Source organism: Mytilus californianus, unplaced genomic scaffold (genome assembly GCF_021869535.1).
Source record: "Mytilus californianus isolate M0D057914Y unplaced genomic scaffold, xbMytCali1.0.p SCAF_4, whole genome shotgun sequence".
In the NCBI taxonomy this organism is placed as follows: domain Eukaryota; kingdom Metazoa; phylum Mollusca; class Bivalvia; order Mytilida; family Mytilidae; genus Mytilus; species Mytilus californianus.
The window spans coordinates 92,821,795-92,840,638 of NW_026262690.1; the positions used below are offsets into that span (position 1 = coordinate 92,821,795).

The 18,844-nt window shown below is 31.0% G+C and overlaps 1 protein-coding gene across 1 annotated transcript in view; it reads right to left on the bottom strand.

The window, feature by feature from the left end:
• Positions 1 to 18,844, bottom strand: part of LOC127698848 (echinoderm microtubule-associated protein-like 6) — a 39,400-nt gene that overhangs the window by 18,464 nt on the left and 2,092 nt on the right. Inside the window, exons 2-18 of the mRNA XM_052202535.1 lie at positions 18,030 to 18,189; positions 16,245 to 16,343; positions 13,703 to 13,957; positions 13,012 to 13,147; positions 11,222 to 11,423; positions 10,284 to 10,421; positions 8,755 to 9,011; positions 7,231 to 7,443; positions 6,404 to 6,574; positions 5,625 to 5,838; positions 5,188 to 5,371; positions 3,918 to 4,023; positions 3,528 to 3,621; positions 2,639 to 2,739; positions 1,579 to 1,781; positions 925 to 1,164; positions 446 to 647 (exon numbers count right to left, since the gene is read on the bottom strand). Of these exons, the coding sequence (XP_052058495.1) occupies positions 446 to 647; positions 925 to 1,164; positions 1,579 to 1,781; positions 2,639 to 2,739; positions 3,528 to 3,621; positions 3,918 to 4,023; positions 5,188 to 5,371; positions 5,625 to 5,838; positions 6,404 to 6,574; positions 7,231 to 7,443; positions 8,755 to 9,011; positions 10,284 to 10,421; positions 11,222 to 11,423; positions 13,012 to 13,147; positions 13,703 to 13,957; positions 16,245 to 16,343; positions 18,030 to 18,189 (2,975 nt within the window). The remainder of the gene's footprint in view (positions 1 to 445; positions 648 to 924; positions 1,165 to 1,578; positions 1,782 to 2,638; positions 2,740 to 3,527; positions 3,622 to 3,917; positions 4,024 to 5,187; positions 5,372 to 5,624; positions 5,839 to 6,403; positions 6,575 to 7,230; positions 7,444 to 8,754; positions 9,012 to 10,283; positions 10,422 to 11,221; positions 11,424 to 13,011; positions 13,148 to 13,702; positions 13,958 to 16,244; positions 16,344 to 18,029; positions 18,190 to 18,844) is intronic.

Below are 18,844 nucleotides of genomic sequence, written 5' to 3' on the forward strand. Positions count from 1 at the left end.
AACCGGTTTCAATGCACACAAAGTTAGAGAAATTTTTTCCAGACTGTTCAAGATGATGATGGATGGCTGCTTAACAACCAGCGGCAAATTAATATGCATATTCAGGATGAGAACATGTAAATGTAATATGAATATTAACCCTGCTTTGTACTAGACCGACACACTGAGCCGGATTTTTAACTTGCTAGTTCACAAAGTAACAGTCCGCAGGAAGACATGTCACCTTACCCAGACATATTATTCTGACTCTGAGACGACCAGTCTATGCTCTTACTCTTTAATACCACGTGCTTAGCAGAGAAGCAGCAAATACCAATTTTAAAGTCTTTGGCTTGACCTGGCTGGGGTTTGAACCCATGACCTCCCACACTCATGGAGAACACGCTACCATGAGTTCTCCGAACCGTTCAAAACTATAATCTGTCATATGTTATTAAACACTAACCATCTTTTAGACCAACTGCTAAATGTTTTCCATCTGTAGAGAAAGTAATACATCTTCCAGCTTGTTTTAATTTCTTGATGCTCAACATTTTATGTTCATCTGTTGTATTCCAAACACGGACAGTTTTATCATCGCTGACAGTGGCAAATATATCCTGTGTTGGGTGGCATGCTAATCCCCAGATTTCACCTTCCATGTGACCCTGTTAAGTAATGTAATTTTAAAAATTGTATTTAATGGTAGTTTTGTAAATAAGCATTCAACTTAAAGTTTTATGGTATGATCAAATGTAGAAATATTTATATTTTATCATTATTCTAATATCTCAAAAAATATGATATAATTTTACAATCTCCCATCTGCATGCCTTATGCTGTATCCCACCCATAACTTATCTTTGTATTTCAAGAGCTCAATTTTTTTTTAAAACAATTTTACCATTCTCCCTTACCCCAAACTGTAATCTGACCATTGCTCACCTGTGTAAGTATACTGAGAGGTCCAGCTTTGTCAATTTCTATAATTTCTCCATTTTTTGTTCCCACCAATATTTTCCCATGTCCCAACACTATAGCCCTGACAGTAGGTGAATCAGCCATTAGCATGCCTCTGGATTCTGGTGACACAGAGTCTTTCTTAATTGAGTAGGTCTTCAGACATTGTTCAAACTGGTCATTCCATAAACCAACCACGCCATCTTTTCCACCTGTTACAAATCCCTGAAATTAATCAAAGCTGGTAATCAATCAACTTATTTTCCTTTTCTATGGCTCATCTTATTCAATTTCTTGAAACTTTTATAAATTTTTCTTCATGGAAAGGTTGAAGGTGCTTATGGTTTGAATATTAACATTAATTCATGCTTCAGTGCTATGGACGAAATGTACATCGTCTTAACCTTTGAAAATTATCAATGACCTAAGGAATAGCCAATGGAAATGTAGTTATATTGTCTCATGATGCTGGATAAGCCAATCAAATTAACACAGTTTTTGTATCACATTTTCGTATCACACTCTGTGCAGTGTAATAAGAGATATATCTCTTTGTGCAAGAAATAGATAACAGGCCATAACCATAAGAGAAATAAACTAAAAATATAGAGAAATATGTTCTAAATATAATTCAAATACCTTATCTAGAGAATGCATGGCAAACAGAGGACCTTCATGTGCTTTTACAGTTTTCTGTAGAGTAGTACCATTCCAAACAAACACATTACCATCACTGCCACCAGAGTAACATATGTCTGCTGCTTTACCATAAGCAATACACAGCATGTCACACAGCTTGGCTATATTACCTAATGTACCTCGTACTGAGGTAAATCCACCTCCTACAGAAGAAATTATTGACATGTAAATTAAAAAATTAACTATAGTACTGAAGGATTCATTTATCTTATATCGATACATTTTAATTAAATGAATTCTGACAACACAAAATTATTAAATCAAATTGTATAACCAATTTCCAAAACGCTGGGTCCAATTGCAGACTTCAAAATCCATGAATAATGCAGCTTTTGGGAGTAAGAGCTGGCTTGTTAGCTAAGATTAGGAATAATATGGACAAGTTCGGCAACATATGTCCTCTGGACCGACTTCTTGTAAGCTAGTATGTTATAATTCTGACTAATATAATAAAGAGTGCATGATACACCCGTCACTTTTTCAATGAATAAAGTTCAATAACTCCTCAATGTCAAATCAGAAATTTATAAAAACCTGAGGGAGATAGATATAAAACAGACACCAAAGTTTCAAGAAAACTGCATAAAGCATTTTTGAGTTATTGTCCGAAAACTGGAAAATCACCCTTTTATTTTTTAATAAAATCACATACATTTGACATAACTCGGAAACATAAAATCTAAAATTAAAAAAAGAAAAAAGGAGGTTACGTCAAAAGATATAAACAATTCACCAAAGTTTCATGAAAATTGGTTAAAGCATTTTTGAGTTATTGTCAAACATGTTGAAGACGGACCTATGGACGGACGGACGGACGGATGGATGGACGGACGTACCGACAGATGGATGGACAACAGTATACCATAATACTTTTGATAAACTGGCATATAAAAATATGGAGATGTTGTCACATTTGTGCTGGACATTTAGCATCAATTATTCTATCAGTCATATGTTATTCTTGAAAAGGTAATTTCCCTCCTATTCTATATGTTTCTACCTGTTTGTGTCCAGAATTTAATGTGTTTCACTCCAACAGTAACAAGCTTGGTATTATCAGAGGGATTCCACTTTATCACAAATATTTTGTCTTTATGACCTCTGAAAAATAAAACATATATATATGCAGATTTAAACCAACTAATTTTTCTTAAAGAAATTTCCTTTCAAAATAAATTTTAACCACAACAAATTACCAAATGCAAAATAATTTCAATAATCAAAATGTGCATTGTCTGGTAATTGAAAAAAAATAACAATGACTTTTCTATTTGTATTGGTACTGTGGATTTGTTATTGTTTCTTGGATAATAATTTTTTGGTAAAGCTGAGCTACAAAATGAAGTTTTCAATGATATAGATATTTCCTTTTATCTTAAGGTGGTTCCAAACACCTTGACTAAAATTAATTTGGCTCGTTTAATATTCATAAAATTTTGACAAAATATTTACTTTGACCGTTTGACAAAAATATAAAAATTTCAAAATACTTGAACCATACCCTTTATCGGAAATATTTTATTGGATATATAGCAGTTTGACAAACACTAATTTTGATCATTGAGAAGCTTTTATATTTCCTTAACAATAGAACGTGATTAAAACATTGAGCTGATTTTTACAGAGTTACCTCCCTGTAGGGTTATGTACCACCTTAATTAAAAGGATAACAACTTTCATATTCCCGCCTTGTCACAGATAATTTCAAAAGAGGAGCCTAAAACAAAGTAGTTGGAAAAAGTCAATCTTTATTTTAAAATGTCCAAAATTATTTTTATGTCCTATGACCTAACATTTGAGCCATTGCCGTTAAATCATGACCTACCAGAGAATTTCTACATGTTGGCAATCCTATGAATTACCCAAATAAATTGTAATCTGACTTTTACCTTGTAGAAGCTAATTTCTCTCCCTTTCTCCAGTCCCAAACTACAATAAGATGGTTGTCATCCAAACCAACTGACGCCAACTTTTTACCGTCACCTAAATAAAAAATATCAAACTTTTAGGCTATTTTCATAAAACAGTCTATTCTTTTATGTTTGAAATTTTACCTTAATAAAAAATGCATATATTGAAAATTAATAAAATGGTTTACAAGTGTAAATGAGTGCTCCCATACAATTTCAGTTTAATGTAGCAAATATGCTTAAGTCCACTTTTCCACATCTACTGACAAAAACTATTTCTTCCCCAGTTAAATTCCTATCCCAAAATACAAATTTTTTTTTTACACTAACATCTTTTATTTTATTCAAGTAAAATGAATAAACATTTACCTGAAAAATCTACAGCACAGACACCTCTCTGATGTTGACCTTTAAGTACTGACAATGTTTTCATGGATTCAGTATCCCAGATATGTATAGTTCCATCTCTACCGACCTGTTGTATAGAAAAATTCAACAATCTATATGGCTAAACAGGTATTGTTGTACATGTATTCCCTTATTCCTGGTTTTAAAAAAAATATATTGATCTTTGAGAAAATTGAGTGTGTTGCAAATCAAATCAATAAATCAGATACATTGTGTAGGGCATTTAAAAATAACAAACAAATTAAAGTACTTCTTTAGCAAATCTTTTTATAAAAATTGAAGAAATTGGCATGTTTCAAAATCACTGTCAAATGAAATCAATTATTCCAAAACAATGAGTTGATCTTTAATTAACTTTCTGTAGAAATCAACATGTTTTAAGTATTGCAGGACAATCAAATTTAAATCTACAAAAAAAAAAATTCAATTGAAATTTACAATACTAAAAATATGCTCCTCTAATATTGTCATAAGTGTTCTTAATCTACTACTATATTGTTTGAATGTATATATGTGCTTAAATACCCTGATAACCCATTTGAATGCCTGTTTTGAGGTGTTCTGTTTATATGATAAAGAATTTCAAAATTCAGGTCAACACCTCTCATGGGGGATATCCCTCATAAATCAGGATAGTTGGCAGGTTTTTTTTCAATTTTAAAACTCAGAGCTAAGTATATGATGTAACATGATATTATTTCCCCATGTCAATAACGTTATAGAACGGGAGACATGAGAATAAGCTGCAAGAAATGTGATCTTCAGTCTGACTTACTGATTGACTGAGAGTCACAATTTCTGTAAAAAGATATGACAACATCACTTTTCAACATAAAATTTGAATTTACAGATAAACAGATGTTTCAATTAAAAATTCTAAAAAACACAAATGCAACAAGTTGAATTGTGAGCTTTTTCTCACTAATTAGTCCCCTTCTATAAGTATACGGACACAGGAAGTTGCACAACAATGAATCTAAAAAAAAATGCATCACACAGTAAAGCATGCCCACATGAAGCTTGATACTAAATTTTAGGATTTTCTGATTTGTAGATTCTGAGAAAATTTAAACCAAATATATCTGGGACAGACGAGAGAACGTAAAACTATTTTTTTTTACCCCCTCCTCCTTTGAATCAGAGTATAACTAGCTTATAAAAGCAATTATTAGAAACTCTTAAAATGTTGTCTACTGCACTCAAACACAAACTGTAAATCTATAACACTGACCTGTCCAGTGGCTACTATATCCTTGATAGGATGCAGACAAAGACATAGTATATCATCAGTATGTCCCAAATAAAACTTCTGCGTTTTCAGTCTGTCAAAAACTATACCCGTGGCTGCTACATGATAAACAATGTCTCCATTCTGGAGATAAAATAAGTTGTTTCTGCAATCATAGCCTCTGTACCTGAAACATAATTAGCAAACATTGCATTTTTTTATTTCAACACTCAGAAATTAATGTTGACAGACTTAACAGCATGTATGGAAAAAGAAGATATTCTAGATTTATCTTTACAGATAAAATTCACCACTTGAAAGTCATTAATTTTTTTTCTTTCACACTTGATAAAAAAATTAATGGAATATCCTTTAGTAAGCAAGCCATGCATAAAGTTGTATTATATCGAAAAATAAAAGCTGTTATAGAGAATGCTTACCCATGAACATATTCCAATTTAAGACTGGATGTTGGGCCATGTTTTCTTTTCTTCCCTCCTGTTACACCCTTCTCTAGCTTCTGTAATTTAGCTGCATCCTCTCTATAAACTTCCCGATCATATCTAACCTGTTTCTCCTGTTCAAGGTCAGAATCAAGGTCACCGACATCAGATATATCTGTATCACTGTCTTCACTGTTAGAATCTAAGAAACCTACAATCAAAAATATAATTTTAGCATGAGTGTAGCTATGGCAAAATAATAAGCAACCCTCTTTCTCAAACACAAATGAATCTGTGAAAAAGATAAGATTTGGCAAACAATAGATAAATGTGCCTGCCTTTTGCTAGACAATAAAAGTTCATATCAGCATTTTGCTATACAATTAAAGTTCATCCCAGCCTTTTGTTAGACAATATAAGTTCATACCAGCCTTTTGCTAGGCAATTAAAGTTCATACCAGCCTTTTGTTAGATAATTAAGTTCAAATCTATATCACTCTGCATGCTTGTAATAAATTCTTAACAACAATACAACATCTCGATAGTTTTCATTTAAAAAAATTGTGAGACATATCTTAAAACACTTTATGAGATTCATCATCCAAAAGTCAGAGTGAGGCTGTCAATATGGAGTAAAAGCTGACTGCAAATTCAAGATGGCCCCTAGCTTCAATTCAAGCAGAACTATTTGCTAGATGTCGATATGTCTACACAACAGTCATTTAGTTTTTGAAATGCTAAATTCATGCATACAGCTCCTGTCATAAATTTTATACCTGATTGAGGATCTGGTAAATCACTAGAGTCTGATGATCCGTCTGGAAGAAATCTCCACTGAAACACAGCATGATCTGCTCCTCCTGTTGATATCACACGATTTCTGTCATGTGAAAATCTGACATTTGTCACATGGGCAGAGTGTCCTATATACTTCCTGAATTTGGCACCTGAATAGAAAAAAAAATGTTGATCAACATATCATTCCTCAAGCTTTGTACTGTATATACCATTTACAGTAAATTCAGAAATTATTTGCGATATTTTTATTATTGGGAAAAATGCAACAGTATCAGGTTTCGCAATTGTAAAAACTCACATTCATAATTTTAGTAGTGATCTTCCTTCACAAAATGTTTGCTATCACATTAATTAAGATTTTGCATTTTTAACCAAAAATCAGTGATTCACAATAATAAATGCACACATTAATATCTGAATTTACAGTATCTGCTTCAATTACACATTTAATTTCTAGCTATATTAGTATTCAATGGCTCTTTACAAAAAAAAATATAGTGTAAATTGAAATGTTCATTACATACGGGTATTTTTTCTCATTAGATTTTGTGTATATGATAGTCACAGCTTAGTAGCACGGAAATTTAGAGCAGTAAATATTTAACTGCACACATTAAATGCATTTGGCATGTCTAAATAACATGAATTATAAACCTGTGTGAAAAATTAACAATGCCTTTTTACTCCACAAATGCAAATCAAAGCTGAATTCCTGATGTATTTTTAGATGAAAAAAAAAAATGGAAATGAAAAGAGGATGAGAATCTAAAAATTATTATTCTGTGCCCTTACATTATACTATTACCTTTTTTGAGAGAAGGAAACTTAAACAATTTGACAAGACCAAAGTCGTCGCCAGTGACAATAACTTCTGAATTATAGTTAGCATCTGTAGCATTGACATCGTTTGTGTCTGTATACTTTTCCCATATACCATTAACTTCAGCTCCTAAAACTCCAGTAAAGGTGCACCATCTAATGTTGGCTTTCTCTTCTTTATTTGTTACCTGTTTTCCACCTATAATATTAAAAATATGTAAATATTGATAATAGTACCCAGGTACTGTGAATATATTGTCTGATTTTTACATCGCGATGACCTTGAGGTCATCCCGATGTATTGCTATCGCCTAGATTTCCATTATGTAAATTAGTTTTGGGTTTGTAACCGATCTATAAACATGATAAATACGCGCACATAAACGAGTGCAAAATAACATTCCTTATCGTTTGATATAAATACATCTCTTCAATGAATACTGATAAAAATATTTTTGTTTACAACATAAATTGATAATATGAAAATGTTTTGTAGTTAGATATATATATATAAGTAAAAAATCATTGATAATATCAATGCACACGTACCGAAAAATTGTGTTAAAGCATGCGGAAGAATATCTCAAAGAACGTTTTGTGAAAATACCGTCAAGGACCGGTAACTCTGTAATTGATTTTGCGGGAAAATATGAATGCCTACTCGTATCCAATCTTAGAAAAATCGAATTTTTACAGAAAAGTGTCCACCATGCACTTGCATTGCACTATTTTTAGAATAGTAGAATAGAATGATATACAAATGGATTCAAATCATATATATATGTAACTGTTATTTTAATGTAATATAAACAACAACTCAGTGTATACTGATTTGTATCACTACAATATAATAGTTATTACGGTGAAGTTGAATTTCCTGTCATTTATTCATCATCCACGCACGAACTTGTCTCAGAAAAAAATATATCTCTACATTAACCTCAGTTTTAGGTAAAGAGATATGTTGTTTTTTTCTGAGACAAGTGCTTTTGACCATCCTCAAGAACTTGTGGTCATCCGATGTTCAGTACTTCAGTACTTTGATTTTTGGCTGTTATAGGAATGGATGCATGAATGGATTGTCATTCACAACAGTGAATGATATCAACTTAAAATTGAAATGAATAAAAGAAAATTTTGGGTAAACCTCGATGAGACAGCAACCTAACAAAAATGCAGATAAAAAAAACAGAGATTCGAGTCTCATGTAAAAGTTTTACTTTATCCTTGACCTTTTTTCTGTGATGTCAATTTATCTAAATATCTCCTCAATTCAAATCCAAATTTCTATTTGAATTTTCTCTATTTTTCTTTTTCTATATTTAGACTCAAGATTCTTATGTGCATTTTTGCAAGTCTTAAAAGCGTCTTTACATAAATTTTATATCTAGGAATTTTCTGGGACTAATACATTTATCTATTGATCCATGGCATTTTGTGAATAAGAAGTGTAGCAGTTCCATTGTTACATTTTAAACACAAAAATATTTCAACCAATAAATGCACTTACTAGGCATCTTATGAATGAGTCGTTCTGCAGCTCCACTATTTGTTTGTAAATATTTACTATCCTCCGACCAATCAATATGTGTTATAAAACTTGAACTACCACTGCATGTACCAACATGCTTGTATCGTTGATCTGCGGCATAAATGTCCACAAAATTGTCATTTGATGCCACTGCTAAAAAATTTCCACAAGGTGAATATTTCATTTCATGTAATACTTCCTTTCTGTCCTTTGTTTGAAATACTTCTGACAAATCCCTGTAAAAGAAAAAATAAAACTAAATAGTTTCAAAAGTTCCAGCAACCTCTATCAGCAATAGATTATATAAGAATAGAAAAGAATATAAACACAGGTACCAATATTATTATAAACCCAAAATCCAAACAGAGGCAACTAATTGAAAGTAAATACATCAAATATCAAAGGGTAAGTTAAAATTTTAAGAAAAACAAATACACATCTGTTTTAACTGTAGTCTCTGATGCATGATTTTTTATTGTTAATTGATTTTGGCTTTTAAATAGCTTGCAGTACTTGCGAGTACTTTTAAATCGTACTTTCATGTTAATTTGACCTGTTGACACAATTTGTAATGCATTTCTGTAATTCAATGTTTACTTATTTTGTGTTATATCTCGTCTCACTATTTTTAATATGTACCACCTTTGATAAGTATTTAGTATTACAATAAATTTTCACTACTGTACTCATACTCTGAACAACATATTAATTTTGTAAAAAATTTTTACTTCCGTACTCCTAACAACAAAATTATTATATTTAAATTCACCTGTGTACGTTTTTTTATTTAACACCATTTTGTCCCAGAGTTGTCTTATTGATACTCTTCCTAAATCTTTTTTATTACTACCTGTAACGTTTATGTTATATAGGCACCTACGTTTCAATATTGTATTTATATTGTGTCATAGATCAAACTTATTCGTTCAGTGTATGTTTACTTGTTTTAGTGTGTCTTTTTATGTTGTAATGTTACACTACTGTCTCAGGTTAGTGTGAAGGTTGGCGCCTGTCCTAATTCAGGAGCCTGTTGTTCAGTTTTGTTGGTGAGATTCATAGGTGTTTCTCGTTTATCGTTTTTTATATAGATTAGAACATTGGTTTTCCTGTTTGAATTGTTTTACACTAGTCATTTTGGGGCCCTTTATAGCTTGCTGTTCGGTGTAAACCAAGGCTCCGTGTTAAAGGCCGTACTTTGACCTATAATTGTTAACTTTTTATACATCCTGACTTGGATGGAGAGTTGTCTCATTGGCACTCATACCACATCTTAATATTTATATCAAATGGATGATAGCCACTCCCGATTGAGTTATTAATCCAGTAATAATTTTTATGAGGAAAAACCATGAAAATTTTCCCTTTTTTAGCAAATATTAATAGTAGCAATTTTCAAGTCACGTTTTTACTCATAAACAAGAGCTTTTTGTTGTAACTAATTAATCTGTTATTTATAAATTCAATATGATGTAAAACTTGATTTAAATTTTCATATTAATGCAACATACCTTGTTTTCAGGACCATGAAAGAGCCATCTGTAAACCCCACAGCTAGATGATTCCCTTCATTGTCAAATGTACAAGATCTGATCTTTTGTTCAAGTGTTGTTTTTGACAAAATTTCAAATTTGTTTAGGTTCCACAACCTATTAAATATAAATGTAAATGAGAGGTCAACATTGAAGCAAATGGAAAAATCATGCATCAGCAAAATTAATGGATAAACACATGTTTCTTAGAGTATTTTCAATGGTTAGCCCTTTCAATTTGACGTTGTTTTGATATGTTTTTGCCGTTTACTAATTTTGTTGACGTATTTATATAAGAGAAGATTCAAATTTGAGATATTCTTGACAATTTATATTTGCATTATAATTCTACTTGCAAAAGTCACTTAAATAATATGATTATGATAATATGATGCTCTATCACCCATAAGTTTTTAATAACTATATATTTTGAGATATTTTTCATTAATATTCTTTCTTTGAAGTGTATCAAATCTTAGGTTGAAGTTAATAGACAATTTACCTTATTCAAGCTTTTTTCAACTTTGAGAAGCAAAACTTGTAGCTACTAAAATATTTCAGCAATATATATAGAATTCAAAAAGAAGCACAAATTGCTTGCTACTTTTTTTTTTTTTTTAATTATAATTTATGTATTGTAATTTGAATGCATGTTATGCAGTTTTTTCCTCAACCAATTTTTGTTAGCTTTCTTCTCTGTACCTTCTGTTTTCCCATTTTAAGTGGAAAGGTTGAATACACAAAATATAAGAATACCGGTAACCTTTCCTTCTATTAATGTGATTGACCAACAATAGGAACTTCATCATCATTTTTGTTTATCTATTTCTTAATGCTTTAAGATACTCAAATCAAGACATTCAAATGTATCAATGACATTGACACAAAACACGTTCATAATCTATATCAGACCCTACCTGACTGTCTGATCATCACTCCCTGTGGCAAATATTGGTTTCTTCGGATGCACTGCCAAGGCCCATAACTCTCCTTCAGCATGTCCTTGCACCAGACAGATAGGTTTGTCTCGATCCCTGACACCAATTTCAAATATCTCGCTGTCCTGTGTCCCTACTAAAACTCTATCTCCTCTCCAACATACACTTCTCACACACAAACCTGACAATATAAAAAAATCATCCATGTTTTATTGACATTTAATTTCAAGGATTACTGTGGAGTTATTTATTTTTCGTGGGTACCAATTTTCGTGGATTGAGGAAAACTTGCATATTCGTGGATATTTAAATTCGTGGTTTTCGCAAAGTCTGCATTCAATCCTTTAGAAAATTTGTATTTCGTTGAACATTTAAATTCGTGGTTCCCCTGTACCCACGAAATCCACGAAAATTGGTATCCAACGAATATTAATGAATCCACAGTAACTTATATTCTTTCATTGTTTCAGAATTCCAATAGGGAACATATCTTACATTATTGTAGTAAATAAACCATTTTTTTAAGACGTTTCGGCCAATTACAGAAGATACATTGAAGCACAGTGGATGCAAAGACTAAATACAATTAGGCCATTTGGCGTCAACATTATTAAAAAAGATTAACTTTCATTAATCTAATTCCATATACTTAAACTTTCATTCATAAAACAACATTACGACGTCATGTTATTGTGATGTCAAATTATTTTGACATCATAACATCACCAAGGAAGTAAATCTATAACATTTTAATAATTGTGAAAGTAAAATGTCTATCATGTAGTGAAAAAGGATAATAAAGAAACTGAAGAAGGCCAGTGGCGGAAACGTCTTAAAAAATGGTTTATTTACTACAATAATATATTCTTTCAGGCAAAACTTTTAAATCTATGATTGATATATTAAGATACATAGTTGAACCAAACATTGTAGAAACCCCATATAAACAACTGTGGATTCATAATTAATCATTAAAATACTAATTAGGTGGATTTCATGGAACCACAAATTAAAGTCTTCATAGAAGTACATGTTTCTTGTATGCTTGCAGGCACAATTAGTCAACCCATGCTATCAGATATCTTTAAAAATACAGTTTTTCATTATTCCAAAAAAACAAAAACAAAAATCCCCAGTTAATGATATCAGTGAGAATCAATACTGTAAATTCAGAAATTAATGCGAGGTTTTTATTAATGCAAATATTTCGACTCCTTGATTATCGCAATAATAAGAACTCACATTCTGATACTGTGGATTCATTTATTTTCATGGATACCAATTTTCGTGGATTGAAGAAAATTTGTATTTCCATGGATATTTGATTTCGTGGTTTAGCAAAAATCAGCATACAAGCCTATAGAGAGTTTGTGATTCGTTGATCATTTAAATTCTTGGTTTACCTGTACCCAACGAATAATAATGAATCCACAGTATATGATACATATATATGTAAGAAACTTTTCCTTAATCAATAATTAAACTCGCTTTTTTGTTAATTCTTCAAAAATCGCAATATAAATGCACGCAGTAATTTCTGAATTACAGTATGCAGACACACAATAGTAATATTTGTTCGGGTGCCCATTCTTAATCAAAGGCAGATAAGTTCTTCAAAAGCAATTATTTCTAAAAATCTAGTTTGTTACAATTTTTTGAAAAAAGGATGAAATTTTTTGTCATATTTTCTTTAAATCCATGTCGATTGTTACTGAAATTTGTATATAAAAAGTAATTTGAAGTCAGAACCCCATTGTCTGACATATTACCTTTGTAGCCCTCAGGACTGTTACCAATATTGATAGAAGTGATACTTTTGAAATCAGGATCCCACAGTTTAACACATCCATCTTTTCCTCCTGTAGCATATCCACTCTCTCCTATATCTAATGTATATATAGCTCCCTGCAAAATAAGTAAAGGTGGGTCAAACGATTATCTCCCTTGTAAAAAGCAGTTAATCCTTTGTTAATTTTTTTTAAAAATAGGAACTACTAATCATAGCTCAGGCTCTCAAGTGAAAGCATTTGATTTTATATGAGGATTTTTTTTAGTTTCAATAAAAACTAAATTGATATTCTAAAATAATTTTAAGGAAAAGAACTTGAATGTGACAAAATATTGAGTATGCATGTTAGATATCAAAATTTAATGATGAATGTCTGACATTCAAGGGGAAAAATAACTAATGCTTACTTATGAGGGGAAACAGTAACATGGTAACAAAGTCCAAATATGTACTTAATAATATTAATTTTGAAGGTTTACCACTCTTATTGCTGTCTTTCATCTTGTAAGATGTTGGAAGATCTGTAATAATGACAGAGACTTTGCACCTTATAGCAAAGTAAAGAAGTCCTTCATCCTCAAAGAATCACGGTTTTCACAGCATTTAAAAAAGATATTTACCGGTATATTTAAATTTAAAAACCTTCTTTAATACTAAATTAATGCCCTTACTTGATGAGCTCCAGCAATAACATTATCCAGATTATTGCCTCTCCATATATAAACATCTCCACTCAGGGTACCAGAATATGTTGTGTCATCAGGACCAAAGGCCAAACACATCATGGTCTGTATCTCACCAACTTTACCAAACACACCTTTCTTAGGAGTGAGAGCATTACCGCACATTGACCAGAACTTGATGTGCTTCACACCACAGCTTACAATTGTGTTATCTTTAAACAGGTGGAATTGTACGTCGAAAACCTGAAAAGTTAAAGAAAAAACATATAAATTAATAAACCATTATGAAGTTTTCTTTGCTTTTATTTCTGTAAGGTTGAACCAATCTTTCAGCACATTTATATCATTGTTAATTTTATCAGTGGAAAAAATCAGAATGCCTAGCATAAAATGTGCTAAGAACATACTAACAGTAAATACCAATCTCTCTTTAACTATTACATTTATTTCTTTCAGTTTGTATAAATTTTACAAATCAGTTTTGCTTTACTACAACAAATTTCTATTCTAAAAATTTGTAAGTAGATACTATCTTTTGATTGTAAGAAGTTTCTGTTCAAGTTTGGTAAAAATCCAAGAAGGTTTATGAATCTAATAAATGTTTTAAAAACTTTAACTGCAGACTGTACGTAATGTTAACTGGAATAAAACTAAAGTTCATTTATAAGTAATATACGGAAAAACAGGAAATAAATTTTTACAAAATTTCCTTCTAGATTCTAGCTAGATCATAAACAAGCTTCTGTCCAAGTTTGGTACAAATCCAGGATAGTTTAAGAAAGTTATTAAAATTATGAAAGCTTTAACCACAGAGTGAATGTAATGTTAACTGGTAGAAAAACTAAGTCCATATATGAGTAAAATACGGATAAACAGGATTTTTTTTTACAAAATTTTCTTCTGGATACTACCTTATGATTATAAAGAAGCTTCTGTCCAAGTTTGGTACAAATCTAGGATAGTTTAAGAAAGTTCTTAAAATTTGAAAAACTTTAACCACAGAGTGAATGTAATATTAACTGGCAGAAAAACTAAGTCCATTTATGAGTAAAATACGGATAAACAGGAATTTTTTTTTTACAAAATTTACTTCTGGATTCTATCTTATGATCATAAACAAGCTTCTGTCCAAGTTTGGTTGAAATGCAGGATAGTTTAAGAAAGTTATTAAAATTTCAAAAACATTAACCACAGAGTGAGTATTTGTGGCCACCGCCGCCGCCGCCGACAGAATGTAGGATTGCTATGTCTCGCTTGTGTGACAAAAGTCGCAGGCTCGACAAAAATAACATATTTGTAATACATGTATCTCCTTTGTTTCAGGTTTTTGCATCTATCATGTCTTTTTAACTTATCTCCCTTGATTTCTTGTGTTTTCTGGGTAACCCTTAAAAAAGTCCTTGTTTGATGTTGCCTACCCATGCCTTGTAGAGTTGGATAGGTAGGTAGGGGTTTTATTTTATTTTTTTGGCCAACAACATAAGTTACATGCTTTAGACAAAGAAAAGGACGTTAAGACATGAAAAAATATGTGAAAAAAAAAATATGAATCTATTTGTGTCATAAAATGTTTATGAGGGTAGGCTGCTGTTTGGGTGGGTAGGTAGGAAAAATCAATCAATTTGAATTTTATTTTTGGCCCTGTAGCAATATACATTGATTACATGTATCTACATGCTTTTTTCTTCTATTTCTGAGTCATCAATTTAATGTGTCAGTTTTTGTTTTAATTATTAGAAGTATGTTTTTTTTCCAGGAAGTATTTAAGATTTATTAACCAGTTAAGAAAGTTGACCAAGTTTTCTTAAAAGAGATTAAAGTACATTATTTCACTTCAAATTTGAGTTAAATTAGTAAAACTATATGCGCAAAAGTCAAAAGTATAAAACTTATCTCATTCATATTTACGACATAATACATTTGTACTTACAAGGATTCATAAGTGTGTACTACATTTTAATACCTTAACAACAACACAGCAGTCAATGGAATGCTGTATAAACACTAAAAGTGTGTATCAAACAATAAAATAAGATTGAGACCATAAATGCGCAACAATTATGATAGAAAATTCTCTGCCTCAAAAATATATATAAAACAAACATAATTTGTTTCACATTTTGTTATGTCAGGGCCATCTATAGCTTGCTATACACTGAGTATGGGTTTTGCTTATTATAGAGAGGTTGTACAGTAAAATATAATTGCTAACATCCACATCATTTGGTCTCTGGTAGATAGTTGTCTCATTGGCAATCCTACCACATTTCCTTATTTCTATAATAATCACAATGATAATGAGTGTTTTTAAACACGAATAAGACAGCAATCAAACAACACACTTTTACCATAAATCTTCAGCAATTAACCAGTGCCCAAAATAATACATTTAACATGACAACCTCTAATTAGTCCTTAGTCTAATCAAGCTGTGAATGAATTCAAGAAGATAACTTACACTATCTGAGTAACCTCTAACTGATACTATTAATCTTAAAAAGATTTGAATAAATTCAAGAAGACTACTTACTCTATCTGAGTGACCTCTAACTGATGCTAGAATCTTTCCTTTCCTCCAGTCCCACACATTTATTGTGGAATGTGTGTCCAGGCCTACAGAAACAACTCTCTAAAAATAGAAATACAATTTTTAAAGGAATAATATTCACACATGATACTGAGAAACAAATGAAAAGAAAATTTTACAAATTTTGGTGGAGGGACGAGGCCATGCCATGATACAAATAGAACTTCTGACAAAATATAAAATACAAAATCACAAACGCATTGTGTATCAGTAAAATGTTTCTGCCTATTTCATATATTACAGTGTCATGAGTGTGGTACATGTATCAGGTAATCTTTGTATCATTCCATAATAATGTATTTTCAGTATTATTTTCTTGTGTTTTTTATTCATACACAGATCTGGCCTATGTAAGACATCCCATACCATGAACACAGTGCTGTCATAATATTTCATTATGTTAATTTCAAAAAAAAGATTATCTGACTCTTTTATCTAGAACTGCACTTTGTACATTTTTAGTGTAGAATTCAGTCATATTCAATAAAGGTGTCACCATAATAATATCATAAAAGTGCTGAATAAAATGGAAAACAATATCTTTATTCTACTTAATTCTTAAATTTACAAAAAAATTGATGAGCAGCAAAATATAAATGAGATATCAAATGGTATACACGTTTTTCCAAAAAAGGGAGAGAAAAAAAGAAAAAGAAGAGGTGTTGTACCCAAATTTATGTAACATTTTTTTAAAATAATTGATGGAATTTTATAATTAGTAACAAGCAAGTTTAAAAACCTAAATAAAAACAAGAAGATATGACCTTCATATAATCATGTCAAGTGATTTTAAGTGTTTCCTTTTTATAATATTTTTACAACACTTTGTCTGTCTGATTACATAATATTATGTTCAAATTATGTCAGGACTAAAATAAGACTCATTACAAACAAAATTATTTCATAAGAAAAAGAATAAATATAACACATGGTTCAATTCAAATTCTAATATGACGTCCTATTATCGTCAACCAGTATAATCACAATATATCTACCTTTAGCGTAAACGCAGTAATACACAAAAACAGCTGTTCCGCGTTACGACCAACTTATTTATACTACCAGATATTCTCAATTTTCTACATCAAAACCCCAAGTTTACGTAGGCCAAGATTCAGATACAATATATTTATCTCTATTCTACAGCAAAATAAACAAATCAGTTGATTTCAATTTATTTTTCATGGTAAAATTTCATAAAACGAAAATTCCGCAAAATGATGTTATTGTCTTGGCATGGCAACGAAACAAGGTGACGTCACAAGTATGTTTTCGTAAACAAAAAATCAAATGTAAATACCGGGCGTTTTAAAGCTTCTTGTATGCCTCAGAACGAATAAAATTACATTGGAAGAAAATATATAAGTGAAAAATGCGATTAAAAAAAAAATAATCATTGAATTATATAATATTACTAATATTATCAAAATTGGGTAAAACGGAACAGCCAAAACAATATTGTATGTATAGGGCTTTCACGGTTAACAAAATTACCGAATTTGTCCTATTAGAATCGAAATAATTCATGGCAGCCGTAGATTTGTTTTCATTTAACCATGGGTTGGGCATTTATATTCGATTATTTTACCCTCAGCTAACGCTAAAGCTGAGGGTAAAATAATCGAATATAAATGCCCAACCCATGGTTAAATGAAAACAAATCTACGGCTGCCATGAATTATTTCTTAAACAATTCAAAACATACATGTATGCTATAATTTTACATACCCCACCATCTTTATCAAAACCAATAGCAGCAATACCATTCTGGTGTCCATCTTTAAGCATGGATAAAGTTTCCATATTGTTTGTGTCCCATACACAGATGAATGGACTCTTTCCTGTCTGTCCTGTGGCAACAATGCTCCTTTCAGGATGCATGGCAAGACTAAAGAAGAATTTAGACAGTGTAAGACATATATGTCTTTTAGGTGCATGAAAACATCATGAACAATTTCCTCAAAGTTTGTAAAGTCAATCATTCATTTAAAGAAGGTTTAAAAGTTCATTATAATTATGGTTTCATAATTATAACAGTGTGTATTTGTGTCAGTAGTCATGATCAAACACAAGCCTTCAACCCAGGGCAGTTAACATCTCTAATCAGGATGACCAATCAAATCAGTGATCTCCAGTAAAAATTCAAAAAGTTTATTTTGGAATTTTAAAAACTTTTATATAGAACCTGTTTCCTGAAATTTAAAGCATCAGAATTTTTTTTTTGTAATCAAACCTCAGTCAGTGCAAAAACGCTCCAACCTTAAAAAAAATCAGTTTGGGAATGTTCAAAATATACGTTAGATGTATGTAAGTATTTTCTTGAGATGGGCTGTGCAGCTAGAAGATTTAAAAGTTTGAAAACAGACTGAAACCTAAGAGAATTTCAAACCTGCTGCTCAAATGCCCTTCTGAGAATATTTTTTGTAATGATGAAATTTAAAAAAAGATATGTAAATTAATTTAAAAAAAACCTTTTTCATCCCCTTAATGGTCTTATTGTCAAACAGGAAAAGTCTAAATGTTCATGACAGAACTTATATACA